The sequence below is a fragment of the Trichoderma breve genome, chromosome 2 (assembly GCF_028502605.1).
Source record: "Trichoderma breve strain T069 chromosome 2, whole genome shotgun sequence".
In the NCBI taxonomy this organism is placed as follows: Eukaryota; Fungi; Ascomycota; class Sordariomycetes; order Hypocreales; family Hypocreaceae; genus Trichoderma; species Trichoderma breve.
This window is the reverse complement of record NC_079233.1, coordinates 7,078,276-7,101,773: the sequence shown is the minus strand read 5'-3', so window position 1 is coordinate 7,101,773 and position 23,498 is coordinate 7,078,276. Positions and strand designations below refer to the sequence as shown.

At 45.5% G+C, this 23,498-nt stretch overlaps 10 protein-coding genes across 10 annotated transcripts; 3 read left to right on the top strand and 7 right to left on the bottom strand.

Moving 5' to 3' along the window:
- Positions 1 to 192: 192 nt before the first annotated feature.
- On the bottom strand, positions 193 to 1,182 carry T069G_04413 (methyltransferase domain-containing protein; the record flags this gene model as incomplete). The annotated part of the gene is made up of 2 exons (XM_056171623.1): positions 193 to 851; positions 921 to 1,182. The coding sequence occupies 2 exons, from the start codon at positions 1,180 to 1,182 to the stop codon at positions 193 to 195; spliced, it is 921 nt and encodes a 306-aa protein (XP_056032515.1).
- Positions 1,183 to 2,198: 1,016 nt separating this feature from the next.
- T069G_04412 (uncharacterized protein) lies at positions 2,199 to 2,957 on the bottom strand (the record flags this gene model as incomplete). Its single annotated transcript, XM_056171622.1, has 1 exon — positions 2,199 to 2,957. The coding sequence occupies one exon, from the start codon at positions 2,955 to 2,957 to the stop codon at positions 2,199 to 2,201; it is 759 nt and encodes a 252-aa protein (XP_056032514.1).
- Positions 2,958 to 3,993: 1,036 nt separating this feature from the next.
- On the top strand, positions 3,994 to 4,929 carry T069G_04411 (uncharacterized protein; the record flags this gene model as incomplete). The annotated part of the gene is made up of 5 exons (XM_056171621.1): positions 3,994 to 4,177; positions 4,233 to 4,442; positions 4,489 to 4,567; positions 4,640 to 4,767; positions 4,835 to 4,929. The coding sequence occupies 5 exons, from the start codon at positions 3,994 to 3,996 to the stop codon at positions 4,927 to 4,929; spliced, it is 696 nt and encodes a 231-aa protein (XP_056032513.1).
- Positions 4,930 to 5,858: 929 nt separating this feature from the next.
- On the top strand, positions 5,859 to 6,362 carry T069G_04410 (uncharacterized protein; the record flags this gene model as incomplete). Its single annotated transcript, XM_056171620.1, has 2 exons — positions 5,859 to 5,928; positions 6,001 to 6,362. The coding sequence occupies 2 exons, from the start codon at positions 5,859 to 5,861 to the stop codon at positions 6,360 to 6,362; spliced, it is 432 nt and encodes a 143-aa protein (XP_056032512.1).
- A 670-nt stretch (positions 6,363 to 7,032) lies between these two features.
- Positions 7,033 to 8,320, bottom strand: T069G_04409 (SET domain-containing protein; the record flags this gene model as incomplete). The annotated part of the gene is made up of 2 exons (XM_056171619.1): positions 7,033 to 7,555; positions 7,611 to 8,320. The coding sequence occupies 2 exons, from the start codon at positions 8,318 to 8,320 to the stop codon at positions 7,033 to 7,035; spliced, it is 1,233 nt and encodes a 410-aa protein (XP_056032511.1).
- A 3,066-nt stretch (positions 8,321 to 11,386) lies between these two features.
- Positions 11,387 to 12,273, bottom strand: T069G_04408 (histidine phosphatase superfamily (branch 1) domain-containing protein; the record flags this gene model as incomplete). Its single annotated transcript, XM_056171618.1, has 2 exons — positions 11,387 to 11,529; positions 11,835 to 12,273. 2 exons carry the CDS (start codon positions 12,271 to 12,273, stop codon positions 11,387 to 11,389), a joined length of 582 nt encoding a protein of 193 aa, XP_056032510.1.
- A 1,137-nt stretch (positions 12,274 to 13,410) lies between these two features.
- On the bottom strand, positions 13,411 to 14,522 carry T069G_04407 (NAD dependent epimerase/dehydratase family domain-containing protein; the record flags this gene model as incomplete). Its single annotated transcript, XM_056171617.1, has 2 exons — positions 13,411 to 13,509; positions 13,569 to 14,522. 2 exons carry the CDS (start codon positions 14,520 to 14,522, stop codon positions 13,411 to 13,413), a joined length of 1,053 nt encoding a protein of 350 aa, XP_056032509.1.
- A 3,110-nt stretch (positions 14,523 to 17,632) lies between these two features.
- T069G_04406 (uncharacterized protein) lies at positions 17,633 to 18,451 on the top strand (the record flags this gene model as incomplete). Its single annotated transcript, XM_056171616.1, has 2 exons — positions 17,633 to 17,996; positions 18,048 to 18,451. The coding sequence occupies 2 exons, from the start codon at positions 17,633 to 17,635 to the stop codon at positions 18,449 to 18,451; spliced, it is 768 nt and encodes a 255-aa protein (XP_056032508.1).
- A 585-nt stretch (positions 18,452 to 19,036) lies between these two features.
- Positions 19,037 to 19,357, bottom strand: T069G_04405 (CFEM domain-containing protein; the record flags this gene model as incomplete). Its single annotated transcript, XM_056171615.1, has 2 exons — positions 19,037 to 19,083; positions 19,135 to 19,357. The coding sequence occupies 2 exons, from the start codon at positions 19,355 to 19,357 to the stop codon at positions 19,037 to 19,039; spliced, it is 270 nt and encodes an 89-aa protein (XP_056032507.1).
- A 2,861-nt stretch (positions 19,358 to 22,218) lies between these two features.
- On the bottom strand, positions 22,219 to 22,948 carry T069G_04404 (uncharacterized protein; the record flags this gene model as incomplete). Its single annotated transcript, XM_056171614.1, has 2 exons — positions 22,219 to 22,284; positions 22,364 to 22,948. 2 exons carry the CDS (start codon positions 22,946 to 22,948, stop codon positions 22,219 to 22,221), a joined length of 651 nt encoding a protein of 216 aa, XP_056032506.1.
- Between the last annotated feature and the right edge of the window lie 550 nt (positions 22,949 to 23,498).

The following is a 23,498-nucleotide window of genomic DNA, read 5'->3' as shown; positions in this document are numbered from 1 at the left end:
ACCATTGCCTAATATCACCCATCATTCATTCATGTGACATTAGATAGTTGGCTCGCATTTAATATGTATTAGATATTGCAAACTTAAAAGCTGATCCTTTGACCACCACCAAACCCTTTCTCTATCCTGTTGCGGAGGTAAGAGGATGGCATTGTATATACTTTGCAGTCCATCGTTAGCAATCACCCTCCATCACACGGCTTTACTTATTACATCAAATTTTGCAAGCCAGACATCCATATTTCTAACTGCTTCAATGCCACCACCGCCCAACCGTTCGACGCTCTCAGCAACAGCATCCTTTAGACCATTCAACATCAGTGCGATGCGTGGACCATGACGCTGCTCTACAAGTTGCCGTTCATCCTCGAATTCTTTAGCCTTGAGCAACATTCGGACCTCCCGTGAGCCTTCACGGTTCTTTTCACCAGGCGTCATGGTCTTGTGCGAGTCCAGTCTGAATCCAGCCCTCTCACCTGCTTGTGTCATTTGACTTGGTGTTAATGGCGAACGTATGTTCCATTCTGCACGATCGCCCAACAACGCTTCTACAGTGCTGTTGTATTGCGCCGCTAGCACATGAGGAAAGGCCGCGGGTATAGAGGTTGAGAAGCTGAATTCAGCAATGAGAACGGATCGTGCCCATGGTTGTAGTGTCTCCATTAGCTCTTGAAGCATATGTGGCTTCTCAAAGAACCACACACAATGACCCAAGAGAACATAGTCGAACCGTGGCGTGTCCTGTCTGAGGGATGCCACATAGTTTGGGGCAGTATCGTTGATGAATGTGATACAACCGCCAATGGGGGAAGCTGCGAGGTGTTTCTGAGATTCGATTACACAGGGCGTTCCTAGAACGAGCGAAGTGAGCCATAAGTATGTAAATCATTATGGAATGATGGCGAATGAGGAGCTTATACCCCAACCAGCAGGCGCTGGGTCAACAGCAACGACTCTACCAGCTGGTCCAACCGCGTCAGCGAGGCAGACAGTGAATTCTCCCTGGCCACATCCGATTTCAAGAACACTAGAGCCAGAAGGTATCTTCCAGTGTTCCAACATCCGCTGTCTATACTCAATACCAGCTAAGTGATTTTCAAGATGGGTCTGGTAGAACAGGTAGGACAGCAGCTCCTCTGCAGAGCTACTAAGGCGACCGCTATTTGGCTCAAATGATGACATTATGGCAAAGCTAGGGAAGTAGGCAAGAAAACTTCGTGTACTGAAAAAATAAATACGTTCACGATTATTGAGCGGTCGAGGCATGAAGACAGCGCGGTCGCTGGTATATCCTATATCCTGTCATACATTTAGCCCTGGCTCGTACCCCATGTTGCGGGAGTAAATCAGTACTGTGTCGGTCTTTCTAATCAGAACATGCCTCCTATCACGCGCTTTCATGACATTTCGCTGTTGGTTCACATCGCATGACGGCTTCCATCCGAGTAGCCCGGCCTGGAGATGGGTTGTGATACGAGTAGGTGCAGCGGTGCAGTGAATGCAAACGCCCCTACAGTAGACTTAACCTGCCACGTTTTAACGGGAACGTATAGCTGAGACCGTTGCAGTTGAACCCTGTTCCTGATATTGCAACCGTCGTGGTGACACGGCACGGCGACTTCCATTTGGGGCAAGAACTGCATTCAATTCGATTCCAACAAACGATGCTCATTATTAGCGGCCAGCACGCAATAGCAGGCGCCTGAGCAAGTTGGTGCCTGATCTCGCACTCTGCTACTCCCCGCGTTATCTGGCTGTGTGGCATGGGGGCCGCACCAACCTCCATGCTTTATCGAAGGAATGTCTTTAGGCCTGACCTTGGTGTCTGTCCTGTCGGCGTCCCTCGTGTGTGCATGCGCAACATGGCGGAGACTTGGAGCTTCGTTTAGGGCCTGAAAGCGCCTTTACTATGGATGCTTGCAGTGCTGAAACAGCCTGGCCATGGCCCGTCCTCACTCACATGTATTGGGCTATACGTAGTAAACTTTGCAACTGCACGTAGATGCGCCCGTATGTCCTTTAGCATTGCTCAAGATTTTGAACTATCTTTATGGTGTATAATATGATGTATGGCATGGCAAATTATTCATAACATCGAAAATACTGTATACATTCCGTTGACGTCGCTAATGATTCGACGTAGATCTGCGCCCCCAGCCCAGATGCAGGCCATTGAATAGCATACTCAGAAAACTCAATCAGGCATCTTTGCTCGAATTCATGGTCACCGGAACCTCGATGAGGAAAAAGTGATCTGGCGTTGGATTGCGTATTAGGCGCACACAATGCTGGACATGATGCAGACTGTCAAACCGTTCCTCCATGATGATCTTGGTATATCGCATACGATGGTATTTTTGCCAGTAGAAGAGGCAATGAACAATATGCCAATCCCGCGATGCCCAAAACGAACCGCCTTTATCACCTAAGGCTGCAACTTCGCTCCTATTCAGTGGGACTTTGCCTTCTTGATCGGCAAAATATGCCCAAGCACCATCAGGCCCAGGCCCAGCTTTATCAAACTCAGCTGTGAGTTCTTCGTCTCGACAATATGGCGGAAGCCAGGCTGTGGCAAGTGTGTCGTATGTACAATTCCGTGAGATAGCCTCCCGAATGGAGTCACCACAGTCGCACAGGTTAAGAAGTGGTGGAAGAGTTTCAGGATGATACCCATCAATCCTACTAATAGCTTTGTGCGAATTAGACATGTGTGGTGAGTATTCGACCGAGGTGCTTGGCTGCAGAGCCTTGGAAACTCGAAGGCCCAACGATACGATGCCCCAGAAGGCCAGGGCGTGCATCAGTAATCGAAATGCTGTCGAGAAATATTGAGTCTTGGGTGTGTATGTGTCGTTGTCTCCGTGCTCATTATGGCACGATGAAGAATATTCATTTTGAGGCACATTCTCGATATCGTGTTCTTGGTCGTTCGTGAGGAGCGGAACACGAGACGACATAGTGATGGTAAAATTCCGCAGAAAGAACAGAATTGAACAAAGGCAAACGGTTACAAAAGCCTCTAGGTCTAAGAAAATGAGTGATGAATTGAGCGCCAAAGAATTCTGTATGAGAGGACTAATGTAAAGGTAGGATGGGCAGGCACAGTCATAGCAGTCACCTGGACGAGCGAGTTGTTCTAATTCGTGCTAAGGTCTTACACTCAATATCAGCTTTCATCCTTCAACATTGGCCAGAGACGGAGCAACAATTCCGCCTCAATAAACAACAAGAAGTTCTCCGCGTCCTTTTGGCTGTATCTCACGATTTGGTCACAGTTTGGAAATAAGCGAATACCGCATCGCCACTCATGCAGTCTTGCCGACTGGAGTTGCATTGCATATTGGGCAATATAAACATATGCAGTTGGTCATGATGCTCAAAATAGGTGGTGGTGGCGTGTATGTTGATGATCCTGGTTCGTCTAAATTACATCTAGGAATGGTTGCGGACTTGATGTTATTTTCATTCAGGTTGTTGTCATGAAGATGCAATGCAGCACTAATCTTGATTCGAATTCTCGTACGGTCTTGGGGAAACCGACTCGGCTTTCAATTTCGAAGTAATGCAAGTCAAACTTTCTTGTTCTTTTTACTCTCAACTTGCAGTTTCGATTAATGTTGCTCGTCATACTGCGTATTTGCCCGAACACATCATTGACTCCAGCTTCAATATGCCATCGCAAAAGCGAAACAGTACTTACTCACCGCTAGATAATGAAGAAAGAGCTCACAGACGTTCCTCTTCAACTGAAGCAAACGACGAGGACGATGGGAACCTAAGTATTCCCACCAGGCTACGATGGGAACAACAGCATTCCGTGGTGTGGCAAACGTGGCACAAGTGGCCCAACTCAGTTTGGTTCCATGCAATCTTCACGATGGCCAACCTCCTGCTGTTCGGACTTGCCATATATGTCAACACAAATTCGTTGCATATATCTCAATGGAGTGCAAAATATAACAACTGTTCAGTGATATTTCCCCTTTATTCTCAATGAGGTTGCTAACATGTGGTCGACCAGCCATCTTCCGGGACTCGATACACTTCGAAACACGATATTTCAATGTGCGATCTGTCTATAGTTCCGATGGTACCCTGAACAGAAATAAGTCCAACCTAGATTTCTCTGGGCCGCCTCGCCCAGAGCTCGAAGAAGCATGGAATAATATCTTGGACTGTGAGTGTGAACAGCCTTATTTAAGTATCATCAAGTCACTCACCAATCCTTACAGATCAAAATTTCCGCGTCCAAGAATATGAGCTTGGAGAGTTCAAAGGTCAAAAGAGCCTTATTAAACTGAGCGATGATAGTGGATACTACATGACAGTTGCTGTTCAACATGCCCTTCACTGCGTTCAGAGACTACATCGATATATGTACAAGGACCATTACCACGCAGGATTATCTGATGAAGATGCGTTCGCTTTGAAACAGCATACAGGTGAATATCAATAGTCTCACAAGTCATTATCCAGGCTAATTATTAGAACACTGTCTGGATTGGCTTCGGCAATACGTGCAGTGTAATGCCGACACGACACTCATTCCCATTCGCTGGGCGGCTAGGTACGTACAACCCATTATGACCTGTGTTACCATTTCTTTTCAACTCACAAATATTGACGCCGTATGTAATAGTGTTCCTGGCCCTGTGTCTAAAGACTGGGGGAAACATCAATGTGTTGCCTGGGAACCAATTGTGGATTTCATGGCCAGTCGCGCATTTGATCCTTTGCAACCTGGGCTTCTTGTTCATCCAACTTTTGGTACGCTAGTCATCTCCATAGTAGCCGCTACAGCACATAAACGTTCTAACTTTTTGTTTATTCTCAGGAAACCCCTATGCAAACGATGAGGGAGCTCATACTGGCGCCGTTGGCTTGCATGGTGGTGGTTTGTATGGAGGCGATCAAGGACCAGATGTGTAGATGGTAGTCCATATCGTGGTATCTGGGACGTAGTATTATTGTTTATGGCAATTTTAGAATATACGTATCTTGTCTTAGGCAATAAGGCTCGTGATAAATGCAGGCGTATTGGCTTTTGCTCTGTCCTATTTTTACTCCATCTTTGGTAGCCTCTGCTACAAATCTTTTTCTTGTAGAGTTCTCCATTGGTCATTTGCTGCATCTTCTATATCATGCCTACTGTCTGACGGTCTCGGTAGAGTCTAGACGGTTGGATGCTAGCATCATAATGATTACCAATGCATTCTACGGCGTTCGTCCGAGTACAAGTAGATGCAAGTGTAACCAATCGGCAATAGTCTAATATAGAAGGTGAATAAAGATGGGAATCAGTGAGCCCAACAGTTTCACGGCTAGTATTGACCCTATTCAGAACGAGAGATACGTACAAGGGAGGGGTGTGAAAATCTCAACGACACATCAACTATTGGTCTTGGTTGCAAGGAACGTCTTGCATAGTCGTTGGACAAGATATTCCATGCATACTGAACACTTGAAATGCAGTTGTAGGGGTGTATGAAGGATCGTGGGCGTGTTGAGTGGGAGTGTATGTGCTAACCATGTAGGGAGTGGCAAGATTTGCAGGATGCATTGCATCTTTGACTCGACAACAACACGGCGAGGAAGATTACTGCAAGATAGGTCGCTTATAGGTTCAAATCATTCTTGCGTCACTTTAGCAAATATGACCAAAGTCGATGGAAGAGGAGGAACCATCGCTTAACAAGTACCATGCTCATGAACACTAATATCCTTTGAGGCGTAGAGATACAAAAAGGCCTGGCCTTCCAGATGATTTTCTCTCCTTCACTACTTTAACCACAGCTCAAACAACTTTGGCTTCCTGAAGATACAGAATTCCAACTGCACAACAACGCTAATTCGTCAAAATGAAGACTTCCAGCATTGCTCTCATCATCGCCGCTTTGGCCATTGGAGCCCTTGCGATACCCAACAAAAGTGAGCATATTAGTCCAGACTAATAGACAAATATTATTACATGGATTGAGCTGGTGCTGACATTTACATCAGTCCGTGCTGCTGGCGATGAGGCATGGAAGGAGGCGAACTTGGATCGTCGTGCCGCCGGAGATGAGGCTTGGAAAGAGGCCAATCTTGGAAAGCGTGGAGCTGGAGATGAAGCTTGGAAAGAGGCTAATCTCGGACGCCGTAGTGCTGGAGATGAAGCTTGGAAGGAAGCTAACCTTGGAAAGCGAGGAGCCGGGGACGAAGCTTGGAAAGAAGCTAACCTTGGAAAGCGTGGAGCTGGAGATGAAGCTTGGAAAGAGGCTAATCTCGGACGCCGTAGTGCCGGAGATGAGGCTTGGAAGGAGGCAAACTTGGGAAGACGTGGTGCTGGAGATGAGGCATGGAAGGAAGCCAATCTTGACTAAGTTTTGGCAACCCAAACTGTCTCCATAGCTTTCAGGCTACCACACACCATGGACTGGGTGTATTCTAGTCATTGTTGATACCGACGCAAATGTGGCGAAATACACTGGTTATGCTACTACATGCCCTCTGTTGGAATCGTGCTTCGTGGCGGAAACCATCTGCTGCCGGTCAGCCAAGGAGGGCCATAGTTCTTTGGGGCGCTCTCTCCAAGTATTACGGTGTTCTCATCAGAATATTGCCAGAAGATTACCATTGATTGCGGGTATGTAGACATAGGCATTGATAACAACATCATACGTGTCTCCGTGGCGGTTGACTTTAGAAAGTGTAAAAGCGTTCATTTGGAGCCGGACATGGTCAATCAAGCACATGGTCCGGTCGCCTACCACGCTACTTTGCTCAATGGGTTGCAATCATTTTGAGGCGGTGCCAAGTTGAATGTTGTTACCGCTCTCACGTAGTACCCAGGGTAGGGCTGAGTACAACTTACTGTTGACGTTGCGAATAGAGCCGTCGGCGAGAAGAATATAGAGACCATAAGCTTACTTGAGTCCTTCATATATCCGTACCTCTACCAATATATGATCTTCAACTGTATTGTAATGCAAAGATGCTTTTCTTTCTCCAGGAATCTCCAATTTATTTATTTATTCCCTCGCATCCTATAGTTCATTTAATCGCATTCAGACGAGCTTCCCATGCTCCGTGCAACCGCGGATTCTCTGACAGCAGCGTCATCAAAACAACATCTTCAGCGTTGCTTACAGGCTCGATCCCTAGGCGCTCCAAGGCCAATCTAGCATACTTTTTTGCCTCATCTTCCCTGCCAAATGTAGCGTAATTTATAGCTGCCTGTGCATAAGCCCTACTCAAATACAAATGCAGTCTCTCTCGCCGATACAGCTCGACCAGCTTAGCACCTGTCTCGGGCATAACCAACGTTTCCTTGAAGTTATCAAGGTCCCGTTCAAGACCTACTATAGCACGTAGGTGAGCATCAGACGTGGCGGCATCTTTACTACTCATAGTACAATGCGCACAAGAACAGCTAAAGCCCCAATGTTTCAGCTGCGCTAAACGCTGAGCTCGAGGAGAGAGCAGACGGATGTAGCTAATGCTCAGCTCTTCGCCAGCGTCAATATCTCGTACTGCGGAGATACTGTGCGTAAAATTATTGATCGCGTATACGAGGCTATGGAAAGGTAATTAGAAAGTCTGTCAGAGCCTAATGTTCGTCTGTCACGTACCTCGGTCTGCAATCGTGGTTTAACCTGGCGATATCGGGATAACAGCCAATGTAATGATCACCACTATCGCTATTTTCATCGGCATTTATCCGTAAACGAAAACAGTTCTTGTCAATCTTGTCTCCTAGGTCGCTGCCCATCATACCCATGACACGACTGCGGTCTGGGTCTCTCATTCCGTCCATTGCTTGGTCATAAAGTATATCTCGTACGTGTACGTCCATCCTAGCTTGTGTTTCTACTTGTACTAGCAATGACGGCCGGCGCTTCATGACAGTTTCACCTTTTCGTATCAGCCTCTTGGCAATGAGCCCGATACCCTTCCCAGGTATCTCACTCTCATAGAACATGTCGTCTTCTTGCTGCTTGTCCATCAGTGAGAATAAAGGCGATTCTGACAATTGCGACACTTGATCCATAATACTGTGGCCTCTAGATTCTTTTGTGACCAACGCAATATCATGGCGGCGTGTCCAGTATATGCAGAATCCAGAGTGACAATACTTGGAGCCTTTCCACTCGCCGCTTGGTTCATACCCTCTGAGTTCTAGACTGACGAATGTCTCCCCTTCATATCCACTTCCGGATAGTACTTCGAAAAAGGAAACTGAATCATGGGGTTGGCAGGTATTAATTGATGTCCCTTCAACCTCAATTGATACAGCGAGTCCACCAAGAGCCAGCGCAAATGCAATGATGACCTGACGCATATTGAAGAAGTTTGTTTAAATACAATAGAAACCAATTATGGGGTCGTATCAGGATAGTCAGGGTGGCACTGTTGAGGACGAAACCCAATGACCATATAGCAGGTATAAAGACTGTCAATTCAACAACCTTAAATCTAATGGACATCTTTTTTCCAGACTTTTTGGGGGGGATCAATAACTATAGCCAGAAGACACACTGTGAAAACCCTAATACATCCTGATATGGTTAGGTAAAAGTTCCATTTTGTGCGGAATATCATATACAAAGACACTGGTCGTAATGGTAGCGCTATGGTTCGTGGACCGTCATCTGCGAGATGATACACACCATACAATCAGCAATCTTACCTGACTGCGAGTGTAGCATGCATATGCCTTACAGGAAACCCCATGGCACAATTTATAATACGTTATGCTATACGTAGCCAACTGATCGTGAAAGAAGTAGCCGGTCGTGTTTAGACGTACAATTGGATGCATACACAAAAATCCTGGGGGGACTTTTGTCTGCAAATTGTCTGTTGGCTGAGGCTGAATTGCAATTCTCTCAACCATTACTGTGGTTGTGTAATTGACATGGATTGAAGATTGCTTCCAGGTAATGTTGCGCGAGATCAGACTAAGATGATACAACAGCCAAGTGCCTTAGAAGATGGTGTGTGTAGCGAAGAGTCATCACGCGTAAGCAAGATCAATCAATCATGGGTCTCAATTGGTCGTTGAGACGCTTAGCATAAAACCAAGCTACGCATGTTGGCCGGTGAAGCAGAATACGGCCCGTCTTCGAAACGAGGGGCAAGAAGGCATCACAAGTGATGTGAGATGTTATGATATTGCGTAATGAGATATCGGGGGCTGTTCATGCACACACCTCTATCCAGCTTTACTCTTGATACTGCGAGATAAAAGTAATCAGAAGTATAGTACGATATGGAAAGCCTCGGTTAAAGATGGTGGTAGTATTAATTATCGACATAAAGGTGGGCAGACCCTTGAATGTCACCTCCTGGAGCAACTGAGCGAAGGCGTGTCGTTATGCAACTTGGAAGACGTTGTGGCAAGGTGGTAGCGAGCGACAGTCGGCCAACATACCGAAGGATGCTGTCACAGGCCCGAACTTTAGATCAACCTACGTATCGGGAAATCGCCAAGACGTAGACTAACAAGCTACTGGAGAGGGCTAAGCAGATGCAATGGTAAGTTGCAAGATTAAAAGCTTACTTGACGGCCAAGTATTTGCCGAAACCGAGGGTTGGCAGACCAGCGCCATAATCTCGATCTGTCCCACCGGCCCGTCCCCGCAGTTTAGGGCGGGGTTGTGGCAGGGAGGGGAGTGCTTTTAGCAGCTTGCCTTTATCTCTGCACGTCCGCAGGATTACGAGTAGAAGGATTTATGACAAACATTCCATTGCCAAAAGATCCTTGTATAACGCCAGCACAGTTCCTAACCACTATCAACCCATATTGAACCAACATACAGAGTAGTCTCCGCATCTTCCGAGCCGTTCCTCTCCGCATTTGCTCTAACTTCCCACTCCGTTATCAGTGTGCATTTTTAAGTGTGTTTATCTCCAATTGGCAAAAAGAACGCAAGTCATAACCAAAACGGGAGCAAACATGATGGTCGCCACATTCGCTTCATCATTGGTGTGGCTCCAAACTGTTGCTGTAATTAGTTCTCTCGACACTTCCTCTTTCCTCATTTGGATTTGGTCCGGGTGCTGGAGCAGTATGTGAGGCTGGTAACATTTAAACATTAGGTCTAGAGTTCAATAGCAAGATAGAGTGCATATGACCTAATTGTTTCTAAATTTAACAGCATGGTCTCCAAACTTCAGCAGAGCTAAAATCGCTTTCTTCAGCAAGAGTACATACCGTGTCTACTCTCTACAGTGAGCCATACGGTTTGTGATGATATTTAGGCATCCAGTCCGATATTTGAAATCAAGGAAAATAAATCACAGAACTGTATGGGTTCATAAGGGGACAGATCGCAAAAGGAAGCTGAAGGAGCAAAGTGTAAGATGACCGATGCCATGCATAGGATCATCCTGCTGCGCTATCTTTGTGTCTGAGAGTGTGTATGGGTATCCAAGTGAGCCGCCGGTTGTGGTTTGATAGGCGAAATTAGGGACATCACTGCAGAGGGCGTAGTGGTCCTAATATGGCGCATTGTACCAACAGCAGAACTTTTGCATCGAGATGACTAGAGCCAACAGCAAAGATTTCACATCAAGGAGATTGCAGCCAACAGCAGGGCTCGTATATGAGACACATAATGGTACATAGCTTTTAGATGGGGAGGGCCCTATTGAGAAATTACAATAATTCGCCCACACCCACTGCAGATTAATAGCATACTCGTACGTAACTCTTCAGATGCAGGGGCGGCGGAAGACTCTGTTAGTGGTTCCGGCCACTGACCGTCAGCCGCATCCCCCACGGACCAAGTGCGGGACATTGCTCAATCAAAATACAGTTGCAATGTCAATGATCAAACAGTGCGGGTGTTACGTGCATAATGACCAGTCCACAAGCTATTTGGTAAGACAAGCATTTCCTTATGCTATCAAGGCACGATAACGGGGATGCCGGGCTGCTTCCACAAGTCCATCTGGCTACGATACAAGTTTTGCTCACTGCTAGACAAGATTCGAGGCAGGCGCGTCTATTCCAGAGGAGATATTTTGAAACACGAGACAAGACTGCCGACTCAAACTTATTTCTAACCAAAACAACAGGTGTTCCCAATAGCGCGTAGAGCACTTAACATGGGAACCATTTAGACGGATACCTCAGAGAATAAAGCATTCACAAAATAGTAAGGTCGGAAAGTTTTGATGATATAATGAGCGTGGGTTTTCTACAGCGAACTGAGTAGTCTACAATTAGGCTATTTGCGATACGTATTATAATGGGTTCTGAGACTAGAAAATACAATGGCCTAAATTGACACCCCATTTCCTTTGGCTTTTATTGCCACTTGAGCAACGACAAGACGAAAGATGATGGCGATGATACAAAATGCGTGGTGAATTTCAGAAAAAAAAAAGATGACGATAATACTCACCGATCAGACTCTCCGTCCGCATCGGCGCCCCCCGACTCGTAGGACCCGAAGCTGCGGCTGTCCATTTCATCATCGTCTGCAACGTTGAGCGACGCCGCATCGTCACTGTCTCGCGCAAAGTCGCGGCCATCCTCACGTCCTGATGCATCCGATTCTAGCCCTCCCGTTTGTTATATTACATCAACACACACAATTGTTATATTTGACATAGTATTGATACGTTGTCATTTCCATCCGAGCGTTTAAAAACAGAAATACTATATGAAAGGACGGACTGTAAAATGCATTCTTAAGTAGATAATAGGACAATCTCGCCATCAGGCCTTTCTTGAATGCGAAATGAATTCCACCCTGCCTGTGGAAGATTGAGATTCATATCCTGCGATAGATATTGCATGAACGCGCTATGCGTGACTACTACAATAGCCCTTTGACTCGACGAACCAGATTGATCCGACTGTACAGACTTGGCAATATTCCATAGCTTCTTACGAAAGGTCTTGGCCCTAAGAATAACAGCCTCCTCATCCGCCGCATACATGCCGGTTTTAACAAACCAATCCTTATCCAACGTGGTAACATCAACGTTTGGAAATAATTTCTCCAAAATATCGCGATCAGAGCCCGTGTCGCATGGTAGATCGCTTGTTTCCTGTAAGTCTCGATCTACTAGTAATCTAGCGGCTCCGTTTTGGCCATCTTCACCAACGCCATTCAAAGCGAGAACCTGTGAGAATCCCTTGAGGGTAGTTTGTAGAGCCCGTTTGAGGGGCGAAGTCAGGACGACGGAGATTGAGCGAGGTTCCGGAAATGTTTTCGCCAAGTGTGATGCCTGGTCAAAGCCTTTCAAGGTCAATGGTGGGTCTCGTTGCGAGAAATCCATGATTACATTATGTTCCGCTTCAGCGTGGCGAACAACAAAAATAAGCGGTTCCATTTCGTCTTGACTTCAGCTTGTGTTCTGGAGGGGAAAAGATCAATGGGGAAAGACAAAATGGAAAACGAGAAATCACCAAAGTGAGAAGAGAAAAAGGCTTTTAATATGCGATTTTGAAGCTCTATTGTTCTTTGGTGTGTTCCTGATGTCAGATTTCGACAATTATGACGACAACAACCGTATGATAAACTCAACATAAGTAGCTATCAAAGAGTAATTTAGGTGTACAAAAATAACTTTAAAACTAAACCAATCCAATCCCGACGTAATTTTAGCGACAAGCTAAGCTAAGATTAGAGATATCCCGAATTCTGCTCCTGGTTCGGGTTATGGTCCTTCCAAATACATAACTGTGTCTTTAACTTGGACCATAAGAGCGGATGACACATTTACACTGATAGTTATTAGAGGAACACATTCGTATTAGAACTATGTGCTGTGCTTTAAGGCCACCTACTTCATTAAGGTTAAATCTTTACATTAACAATGTAGACGCTGAATCTGGACTTGGTGGGAGTATTATAAAATGATACATTCATAAATGAAAGTCTTGTATGTAGTAGGAAGACTTTGTTTTCAAAATATAATAACGAGCGATAAAATTGTAAAATTGAAGATAAAAATTTGGACGCGAAGGCTTATAAGGAGTTCGGACAGCTGATGTCATTAGGAGATATCTGGTTTCCTTTGCCACACAGGCTTTGGAGGCTTTTTGCGAAGAAAGTACCTCAGAGGATCAAGTCATCTATTGGTTAGGAGATCTCGTGATGTTTATGGGGGTTGTTCTACTTCTGATGCCCTGCTCGGTCATTAGTAAACAGTACGAAGGATAATTCAGCGTGCTTTTAATCCTTTTGGCCTGCAAAAATATGCCGCTTAATGGTGTATACCATTTTCGGAGACTCAAACGCGCCGTGTATAGAGTGAAGAATCAGCGGATTTTTTCCATCGACATATGAATACAGTTTTCTTAGCATTCTGATGTTTTACCATACTTGAACTATTTCTAGATAGGGGATGAAGTAGATGAACTTTATAAATGGAGTCAGGTACACGGATTATAATGGCGCATCACCACTGTTCTCAGGCCACCTCTTTGTCCAGTAGCTCCAGGTACTGGCCAACAACACTCTCTATCATCGTTTCAAGCGGCTGAGGTTTAATTCGAAGCTCGTTCTCCGTCTGTAGGCAGGCAAGTGAGTTAATATATATTTGGATGGCAAGCTTAGACTTGAACTTACTTCGCTTATATCCCATTTAATAACGAAACTTGGACAATTTCCCGCTTTTAGTCTTCCATCGTTGAAGGCCTCTGGATAAAGCTTCTTTGCGATGGTAATCGCATCGTTCCAAACTATCTCGCGACTAATTACGTACGTCCGGTTACCAGGGACATGAGGGTCCAATGCGACGACGTGGGCACGGGCAACGTCTTCTCCATACGCGGCATTCCCAACCATCTCGAATTCGAATCGTTTCCCTGTCAATAGGCTCAGAAGAACCCCATTACTTCCACTGTGGAGAATGGTTTCCTTGTCCTTCGACAGCTCGTCACGAGCCCATATCCATGGTGGGACGACAGTAATAAGGTCAAAAAGCGGTTTTTGATCTCGGACAAAAGCTTCTGAAGCAAGGAGCGCGGTCTTCTTCGCAGCAAGATAAGCCTCAACCTCTGAGCTATAGGGTGGTGGCGGAGGTGCGTTTCGGTCGTTGGGAGCCCAAACTCGTTCTAAGTCGCGTTCCAGGCCTGAGACAACTGGAAGTGGTAGGATGGCGCCAGTGGTGCTAGTCATTACGACTCGCTTCACAGTTCCATGAGATTTTGTTGCCGCCGCCTCGAGGATCTCAATAGCACCTCTTTCGCATGCGGAAATGAATTGCTTTTCCAGGATAGAGGAGTTTTGTTCACCTTCTCCCCAGCTGGGAATCGGCGCAGCGAGGTGAATGACGTATTTGACCCCCTGAATAGCGTCGTCAAAAGCGCCAGGAGCACTCATGTCTGGCACGGATACAAATGAGAGCTGTTCTGAAGTTGGAGAGAGGCTCTTTAGGGTTGGTGCAGAGAGAATTCCTTCCGCTTTAGTCATAGAACGGACCGCAGCACGAATGCGATATCCGTGCTTAAGCAAGTCGATGATGGTAAGGTAGCCCAAGAAGCCCGTGGCTCCAGTCATGAGGACAAGATCTCCACCCATGTTAATGTTAATTGGATAGAGTGAATCAGATTGAATCAATTCAGCTATGCAATTGGCGCGAAGGGCTTATAGATCCTTCGTCGAGCATTTATTCCTCGATTGCTCAATGGGTCATTCAGCAACTCCCTTTGTTCTGTCGATTCTACTTTACACTCTTTTATTTCCAACCAAATTTCCCTACTAGCATTTTTCATTTATAAACGTGATAATAACCCATAAATCCATTAGATACCCGTCTTAAACCTAGTATTCATAGCGGCAACTACCACAGTGCACAGAGATGGCCAGTTCGAGAAATAGACCCACATCTCGCTTGCTAAGAGCCAAGTTGAACAGACTCCGTAAATCCGGTTTTGGGAAGAGGGCTCACGCTAGGATATTAGGTTATTAACACGGCCCGATCTCATAGAGATGGTTATTCATAGGTTCCTTACAGCATCCATTTCGGAGCCTTTTCATCGCCGATTAATGTACGACCGATTAATTGAATAAATGGGGTGTTTTCGTGTCATAATTCATTTGACTCAACTTTTGTGGTGATTATTGCAATAGTTAATAATCCGGTTCGTAGTGTTATTCCACTCTGTAACTAGTAATTTCCTCTGTCGCTCCTCCGCATCCACACACGATGCTATTCTAAGCAATGATGTTAAAGGGTATCAAGACTGGAACAGCAATATATCTCCTGACTAACTGAATATAAAAAACGCCTCCCTCGTATATTAGTATGCCTTGTAGTCAGACGGCTTGGTGAACGAGCGGTGTGAAAGGTTGCGACTCAACATAAGGACGTTGGTGTTACAACAAGGTATCATTTGTTCCCGAGTCTTATACTCTCACATATCTCTCTACACAAGATTCCCAATGACAGATCTTGTTCGTTATTAACTAATTATAGAAATCTAGATACTCATGCTCATCTCCGTTAGGAATGATCCTACGGCATGATCAATGAAAGAATGATGCCATCTTGGTCCTTCGCCAAGAGATATGGCACCTATTTTCAATTTCTCAATCAATAATCTCGCCTCTAATATCTTTTCATTCAGATTTGTAAAGCCTGGGACAATGTGTGGCGCGAACCGATGCAAATGATTCGGGTATGTAGAAAGCGAGGCTGTATGTGGCCGCGTTCGGATCGATGAATGCGACGATATTCGAACAGAATGGGAATTGATTAGCAATCCCCATTCATTCTGTAGATATCGCTCCACCTCCCATGTGCTCATGAATTCGACCTCTGGGGTACCCGTCGATGCGATTTCCTTTGCTATCGCACTTTTCACGTGTCTCCGATCTGGTAAACTTGTCTCTGGTTCCTCCAGAACTCTACTTTTTACCTTGGGACTCCGGCTTTTTCCGTGAAGCAACATGTTCATGACCTCGGTAACAACATCCAAGACCTGAGAGAAAGTGGCATAGCGTCTCTTGTACCGAAGAACGCTATTCAAGATGTCTTGGGGAATCTCTCCCCGAAGGGCCTTCCCCACCATAGCGATCGTCTCAAAATAGAGGAACGAAGAGAAGCTATCACGGCCGGCGAGGATGTATGGTATAGCGCTTGTCACGTCTGTTGAGATGTCCTTGGGAATACCCCAAAGGTGGTTGTGACGTATATCGGGTAGCTCAGGCTCGATAGTGATCGAAGTGATTGAAGTGGCAGGATCTAAAGAGAGCTGATGTCCTAGATCCGGTAACATCATAGATGTACTTGTATTAGATACCTGCTGTAATAACGTTAAAGCATCCATCGTTCCACTCGATTCTGGGAGGAGAGACATAGGACTAGACGCCACGCGAGATAGTTGAAGAGTATTGTAGCTAATATCGACCCCTTGTTGACGGTCCATGTGAACTTGATCTTTATCTTCTACGAGGCGATTCGCTCTTTGAGCCAGCCCTAAGAATCTCTCCATGGTATGTTTGAGCAGCGCAGGGTTAACATCCGATGAACCGAAAAAAGTATTATCAACAAATGACAGGAAGGAAGCGTTCATCTCTTCAATTATACATGCAAGGCCAGTAACTCTTTCTTCGAGCGCTTTAACATGCTGCTGTCTTCGCTCCCGAAGTGCCTTTTGGGCTCTCCGTCCCCGAGCCCTTCGCGCCTGGAGGAATGGAATTAGTATCCCTGGGGTTACTCGCTGCTCTTAGTTCACTTACATCGTGTGCCGAATGGGCCACCTCTTTTCGTGGTCGGCCTCGCGGACGATGCTGTTTAATCGATTGCTCACTACTCATGACTGGCAAAGGTAACAAATGAGATGCCAGGAAGTCGATCAGTTGACGGATGTCTTTCTCAGAATATAAAGTTTTGTTACTCCGTACTCCGCATAGGGATTATACAATTAGTCATATTCCGCCTTGAGGCTGATTTCTCAGCACGCGCTTTCCTTGCTCCGCGACTAGTTCCACTGCAACTACTTACTACCGTGTTATGAAGAAAGTTAGTCTATTAAGATAATTGGGCAAAATCCAACTAAGACTGATGGTGAAATTACTTCATATACAATAGATAGGTGAATTGAGACGTTTCTCCAAAAATAACCAATTGATTCAAGGGACAGGAGCAAGAGGAGTTGCTACCCCGCTGCTACTGAAGATACATTGTATTGCCGGTCTGACAAGAACCCCCATGTCCTGTTGCATTACCAATGCCCACCTTGGCGTTCCAAGTGAGCACTATTACTTAGACCTAACCTGCAGTATTGAAATACTGCTACAAAGTTGTTTTCATGTTATCCAAGATAAAGTGACCAAGCTTGTATAGGTCTAGTTACGAAACTTATAAAGCACCGTTACCTTCTATTAGTTATTATTAGCAGTCAGTGCGCGATTTTCTTTATTCCATGTCATAAAGAGCTTTTGTAGTTTGGTTTCTATGATTTGATTGGCCATCCACGCTTCGTAACGCGTGTTGCAATAAAAAACGTTGGGTTGTGATGCTGGGGTTATTGTCAGATTTACTTTCACTTTTGCATCACTGAATTCTCAATTGCAAGCATTTACTGTTGTCTTCCTCTGTGCATGCAACATAACTCGCCTTACACTGCGCTCACACTGCTCTCTGCAACCACAAATATTACGGAAAACTGCTTTTTGACCTCATTATGTGTGACAAGGAAGAGTTCAACAATAATCATGCCGGAAAAGGACTCCTCGTCATTCATGTCGCCCTCTTCCGCATGGCAACGCGGTCGCTCGCAGAAGCATATAGAACCCTGGGCTACAAGACTCACCACGGGGTAGAGGATATTTTAGGAAATCCGTGGGACAAAATCGAACAGGCTGCAGAAGCGACATGGCCAACTGTGCCTAATGCGCGTCCTAGGTCACGATTCACGCGAAGTGATTGGGATAATCTCTGGGGGAACGAGTACGACATAGTTACCGATTTAGCCTGCCCGTTCGCCGATCAGCTGATCCAGGCTTACCCTGACGCGAAAGTTGTCATTGTTCAGCGAGATTTTGATAGTTGGTGGAACAGTTACCAAGCAGGGGTATTGGACAAGTTGTTCTCCCCAGGGCAGCAGATTTTCGTCTTCCTTATCGGGAGTGTGATCGGATCGCGAGCCGCCGAGGCCATGCTCAAGGTGAATTACGGATTTTTCAAGGCTACAAGTGTATCTGAAATCCGAGAGCATGCCCGCGAAGTCTATGACGAATATTATGGACAGATTAGGGCAGTAATACCAGAAGCGAAGCGATTGGAGTACACCATGGGGGATGGATGGGAACCTTTGTGCGCGTTCTTGGGCAAAGACGTCCCAGACATTCCGTTCCCACGCTTAAATGATAGCAAATCGCGCAGCGAGAGCCAAAGGCAGGGTGAGATTATGGTACTGTTAAACTCTGTTAAAAAAGTTACGTTGTTGGGTCTTGGCGTTGCCACAATTGCAGGATCACTACGGTATTTTGCACAGGCATAGATACAATGCGGTGTGGTCGATTTACTACTAGTCATTAGCCTATGGCTTACCCAATCTTATATGTATCTTTTAAGATTATTACAAGATAGTTGTTAGGTGTCGGTCCCTAATATCTCAGGATTACATTCAGTCCCATCGCTGTCTATAGTAGTAATCCGAAAATGGCTATTACATGCCAATAGGCCCGTGTCTTAAAAGAGGTAATTCGTGAAACTGGATTTGCATTTATTGATTGGCAGAATCATTCTCACTGAGATACCGTGTCTGGTGATGTGGAAAACCTCTATCTTCCGGAAGCTCACAGCCACTGAGAAGACAGTTGCACCAGGGAATTTGGCTAACATCGTGATCAATTGGCAATTGGGATTAGTAACAAAGCTGGGCCTGTCTGACTGGTACAAAAGAGGGAAATTTATTTATAGAGGTATAGAGAATAGAGAGACAAGATGTTGTGATTATGTTGTGTGTCCATATTCTCGAGCAGTCTTTTTGTACACAAAGTGAATTTCCGTCGGCCATGATCATCTTAGAAGATTTGAAGGTAGCTCGCTAATTTCCTTGTCCTAAGCGACAATTCAACATTGTTCATTCATGGCCCGCACAAAGGGCCTGAGCAGCAGCAACGATTTGGTCTGTTATATATATATCAGTACTTGTATCTTACAAAAGGAGACGATACCTACCATGGTTTGCATCAGGGCCACAGCCTTGGGAACTGATGACACAAGGAATGGCGTCATTTTCAATATCATCAAAGTGTGGGCAGGCACAGTCGACGTCTGTTGAACCACAACCAGTAACTTTGACTACCGACTGTTCGATGCAATTGACTGCACAAGACGGAATATTGCCCAGTTGGCCGAGAACTGTAGAGATGAGGGTGATAAAGGTGATAGAGAATTTCATTTTGAAAGATGAGTATGGATGTCAAACAATAGTTGGTACTGTAATGTGGAATAATTGTCAACCTGCAGTTGTTTGGAGTCTAAATTAGTTGACAGAAATGTAAAAGGATTTAATTAGCTTTATATATTGAAGCAATGTTGCCTCCACCCCGGCCATTGGGACTAATTCTATCTTTCTACAACCAGGGGCTATCACCGGGATGCATCACCAGGGTAAATTCATCATCTTAACGTAGTTATCTCACCGACAACATGAGGCTGTTGTTTGTTAATTGTGCCTAAGAATGACAGTCCCCGAATATTGAAACACTTTGATCCATGCAACTCCACCTTCTAATGAGTTTGAGCATTTGCGGTCAGTCAGTATTCGGGGTTAAATCACCAACGAATGTATTATTGGTGAGACGTTACAAAAATCCCATAAGCGGATATAGCGGTAAAACTGAATGATTCATCTTTCATCTTCTTTAACGGGTGAAAGAATTAAATCTATCTTCAATTAGTATCAATGACTCCCTGTGACTCAACATACCAGAGTGCATGCAAGGAAGGTTTAGCAATTGGCAAGAACAATACAATTATCGACATTTCATAATAGTCAGTAAATGTTTTATATTACACCAAAAGAGTTATGAAAGTCGGGATATATTGACAATAATTCGGTAAAGCTTCCTAGAGTGGTGGTGGCGCAGTGTCTAATGACTGCGGAAACGCGTAGTTGTACTGTCGTAACTGTGCAAGCCTATCTCAGATCCTGACTCAATTAGCAAAATCCATATCAATTCTTGTTGTTACGTCGGATAGACATCCGTCTGCTTTGACAACGAAGCGCTATAGAAGCGGTCAACTAGTCAGCGCAGAACACATTCGGAGATCCCTGGGGTGCGCGGGGTGCCAAATATATCGAATAGATCCCAGCGAGAAGCAGGGGTAGAGTCTGGAGTGTATCCTAGTAGAGAAAACACATAGAGAGTCGTGCATTTACCGTCAAAAAGATAGATAAAGTCATATCTTAAAATAATGCGGACAAGCTATACGGAGTACCTTGTATTCGCCACGCGGCATCCTTTAGATAAAGCTAATCATGCGCAATGCTTTACACAATAAAAGCAGAAGCAACGTCAGAATCAGTGGTGAATTGTGGACGCGCGACGGGGTTGCTTGAGGTATGTGGCCCTGGAGTACTCCATACAATCTGCCGAATATAAAATTGGTCCAGACCGGATGCTGCATGTATGAAGTAAGCACTAGAGAGTAGCATAAGCACGACGCTGCGTCTGATCAATAGCGTTGATGTTGCCTGTTGTGTCCAATACCTACAACCAGTTTCTATTAATTAGAAGCTTAGGTGCTTTGCCGCTAATTTTGTTTATAGTTGCACGAGGTCAGTAGAGCTACTCGTACTAAAGACCAGGCCCATGGCCTGCGAATAGTCTCGGTCATCGCCGCACACTTGGATCGCTAGGTGTCTGGGCGCTTCTCGCAAATGTCTGGGACATAGCAAAGAGTTAGTCGGCATCATCTACAACTCTGATACCGTGGAAGAGCAATGTGACATGATCAAGGAACTGGGAGGCACATTCTACCGAGATCCGAAAGACTGTCGACACGTAGACGTCGCAAAGCATTGTCCATTCTGAAATGGGACCACTATGGCTACTTGGTTATTCATTTAATTCTATTATGCAAATTCTCTCGATCCTTTCGACCATTGCCAATAAGTTGTCCTCTTGCAGTGTCTTTGCTGTCAGCTGTAGGCTGATGGACAATGCATGCGTATCATTAAGGTCATAATGCTTCTGGGCTAAGGTTTCTATGGTGCTTAGTGGTATATGGCCTACTAGTCTCTTGTCCAGCTCCCTGTCCGCTTATAGACCTGATGGAAATGAGGCTCTTAAAAAGTCCAAGATGATGAAACCATTTATAGCTCATTGTCTTAGGTTCGCCGTTCTTCGGTGCGATATAAGCTGTCGTCGGCCCAAGGATGGCATCGATACCAGCTTCCACCATACGCGTTAGATGTTTCACTTGCAAAAGAGTACGTTCTTTCTGCTGCTGCCAGAGGGCATAGACATCCATATCCGTGGCCTACTCATAGCAACCAATTTCCGGACGCCAGGGCTCGCCAGTCTCTTGGAGACTCTTACGCACACCATGGCTCCAAACCAACAATAGTCTCCATCCCAAGTCCGAGTTTAGCAATGCAACGAGCCATATGGCCATTGACGCTACTAATAGCTTCTTGACCTGCTAGTGCAGTTCCCGCGCCCAAGTGAGGTTACGTATGCAATAACATTGAAGCTGCTCACAGATGTGTTGCAGTATATCCCCTCGAAAACTGTACTTCACTAATCCGTAGGTACGATTCATGACAATTGTGTATTATTCCCATACTAAACCGGACTAGCACTTGCATCGAAGGTACAACACATGGATGTTTCTAGACCTCATTAAATGACGAAAGGACAACAATGCTCGGGAGGCACGGATGTATATCGTCTCACACACTGCATCAATTTTCTAATATAAAGGTTGACCGCGTACAGTGGTTTATCAAGTAGTAAACTCTGACCTTTAGACGTAAAAATCACACACGATTTATTTCGGACGATCGGTTTTTCGCATCCCAACAGTTTGAACCATGTCAGGGAAAATTATCTTCCTCGTTACGTCTGTGGCCAACGCACCAGAGAAAGACATTGAAATCGGCTTCTGGCTGGTAGATCTCCCTTCCTTTGACTACTGGATTATGACACTCAACTGTTTCTTTATAGCCAGAATTTGCAGATCCATATTTCCTACTATCTGCCAAGTACCATATAGTCGTTGCGTCGCCAAAGGGAGGTGCGACAGTGCCAGATCCTACTTCCATACAACTATGGTGTAATTGATTGTGTATGTGGCCCCGAGCTTTTTGGCCTCTTCCAGCTTATCATCCGAAGAAGATCTGTGTCCAAGATTACAATGGATACAATATGCAACGCGATATGAAAGAAGCAAGACATACCTGGATGGCGAATGTACTTAGGCCACCAATGCCTTCAGTGAGCACGAAGTCGCCGGGCTTCACAGGTGTTGGGCCGTGAAACAAGGCATTCCACGCCGATCCTCCAGCAACTGGAAGGCAAGCAGCCTCTTCCCATGAGAGATTCGATGGTGCTTTTACAATGCCATCGTCTCGAACAATCATGAATTTCGAGAGCGTCCCATCTACATTTGATGAGCCGTAACCAGGGACTGGATCAAAGTCGGCAACATCATAGCCTTGCTTCCAGCCACAGTTAGGAACGGTAATTACTCTGTCACCCACCGACCATAAGCTGCCCTTTGACGAGATCTCAACAATTTCGCCAGCGCCATCACCCAGAGGAACCAATCCTTGATGAGCAGGAATGTACAAGGGGGAATTCTCGACGACGAGTAAATCCCTCCAGTTGACGGTGGCAGCCCGCAGTCTCACTCGAACGTAAACTCGCTCCAGAGGTAAAGGTTCAGCTTCAACTTTAACCTTTTTGAGATTAGGAAATGGCTCCTCCGGGTCTCCGAGGGTACCATCGAGATCGGCCTTGTATTGTTCGTATGTTTCTGACATGGTAAATTTGGTAAGAGGGGAATATCTGGCGTTCGCAATGCTGACTTGAGTGTGTGTCCTCGAGATGTATGAGCTACGCATGTTAATGTATATGTACATCACACTCTACACCTCCCCAGATGAATTCTCATACTATGATGGTCGGGTCGGCGGGGACGTCTCATCGGTTGGCGGAGATCCGATCTGTCACTAGGATATGCTTAGCTATCAACATTACGCCTCGTGGGAGATACATAACGCCGATTTACCCCGGCGGTAGTGGCACTCCGGTACTTCCACGGTTCTAGGAGTCCAATTGCTTTTTCATTTTGCAGTATAAGCGCTGCGGAGTTCCGATTTTATCAACGCCTGAGTCAGATGTGCTCTTTTCAAACAAGCTGTAATGGGCTAGTACCGATAGAAGAGACTATTGCGGTGTTTTAGTCAGTTGCATCAGCGGATAGTTTGTCATCTTCATCTTTCATAAGCTCCCGTTGTCTCCATCATGAAGGATGGATGGCACCTAATGTGATAAACATTTGTCATTGCTGCTATCGGAACTCCGATCATG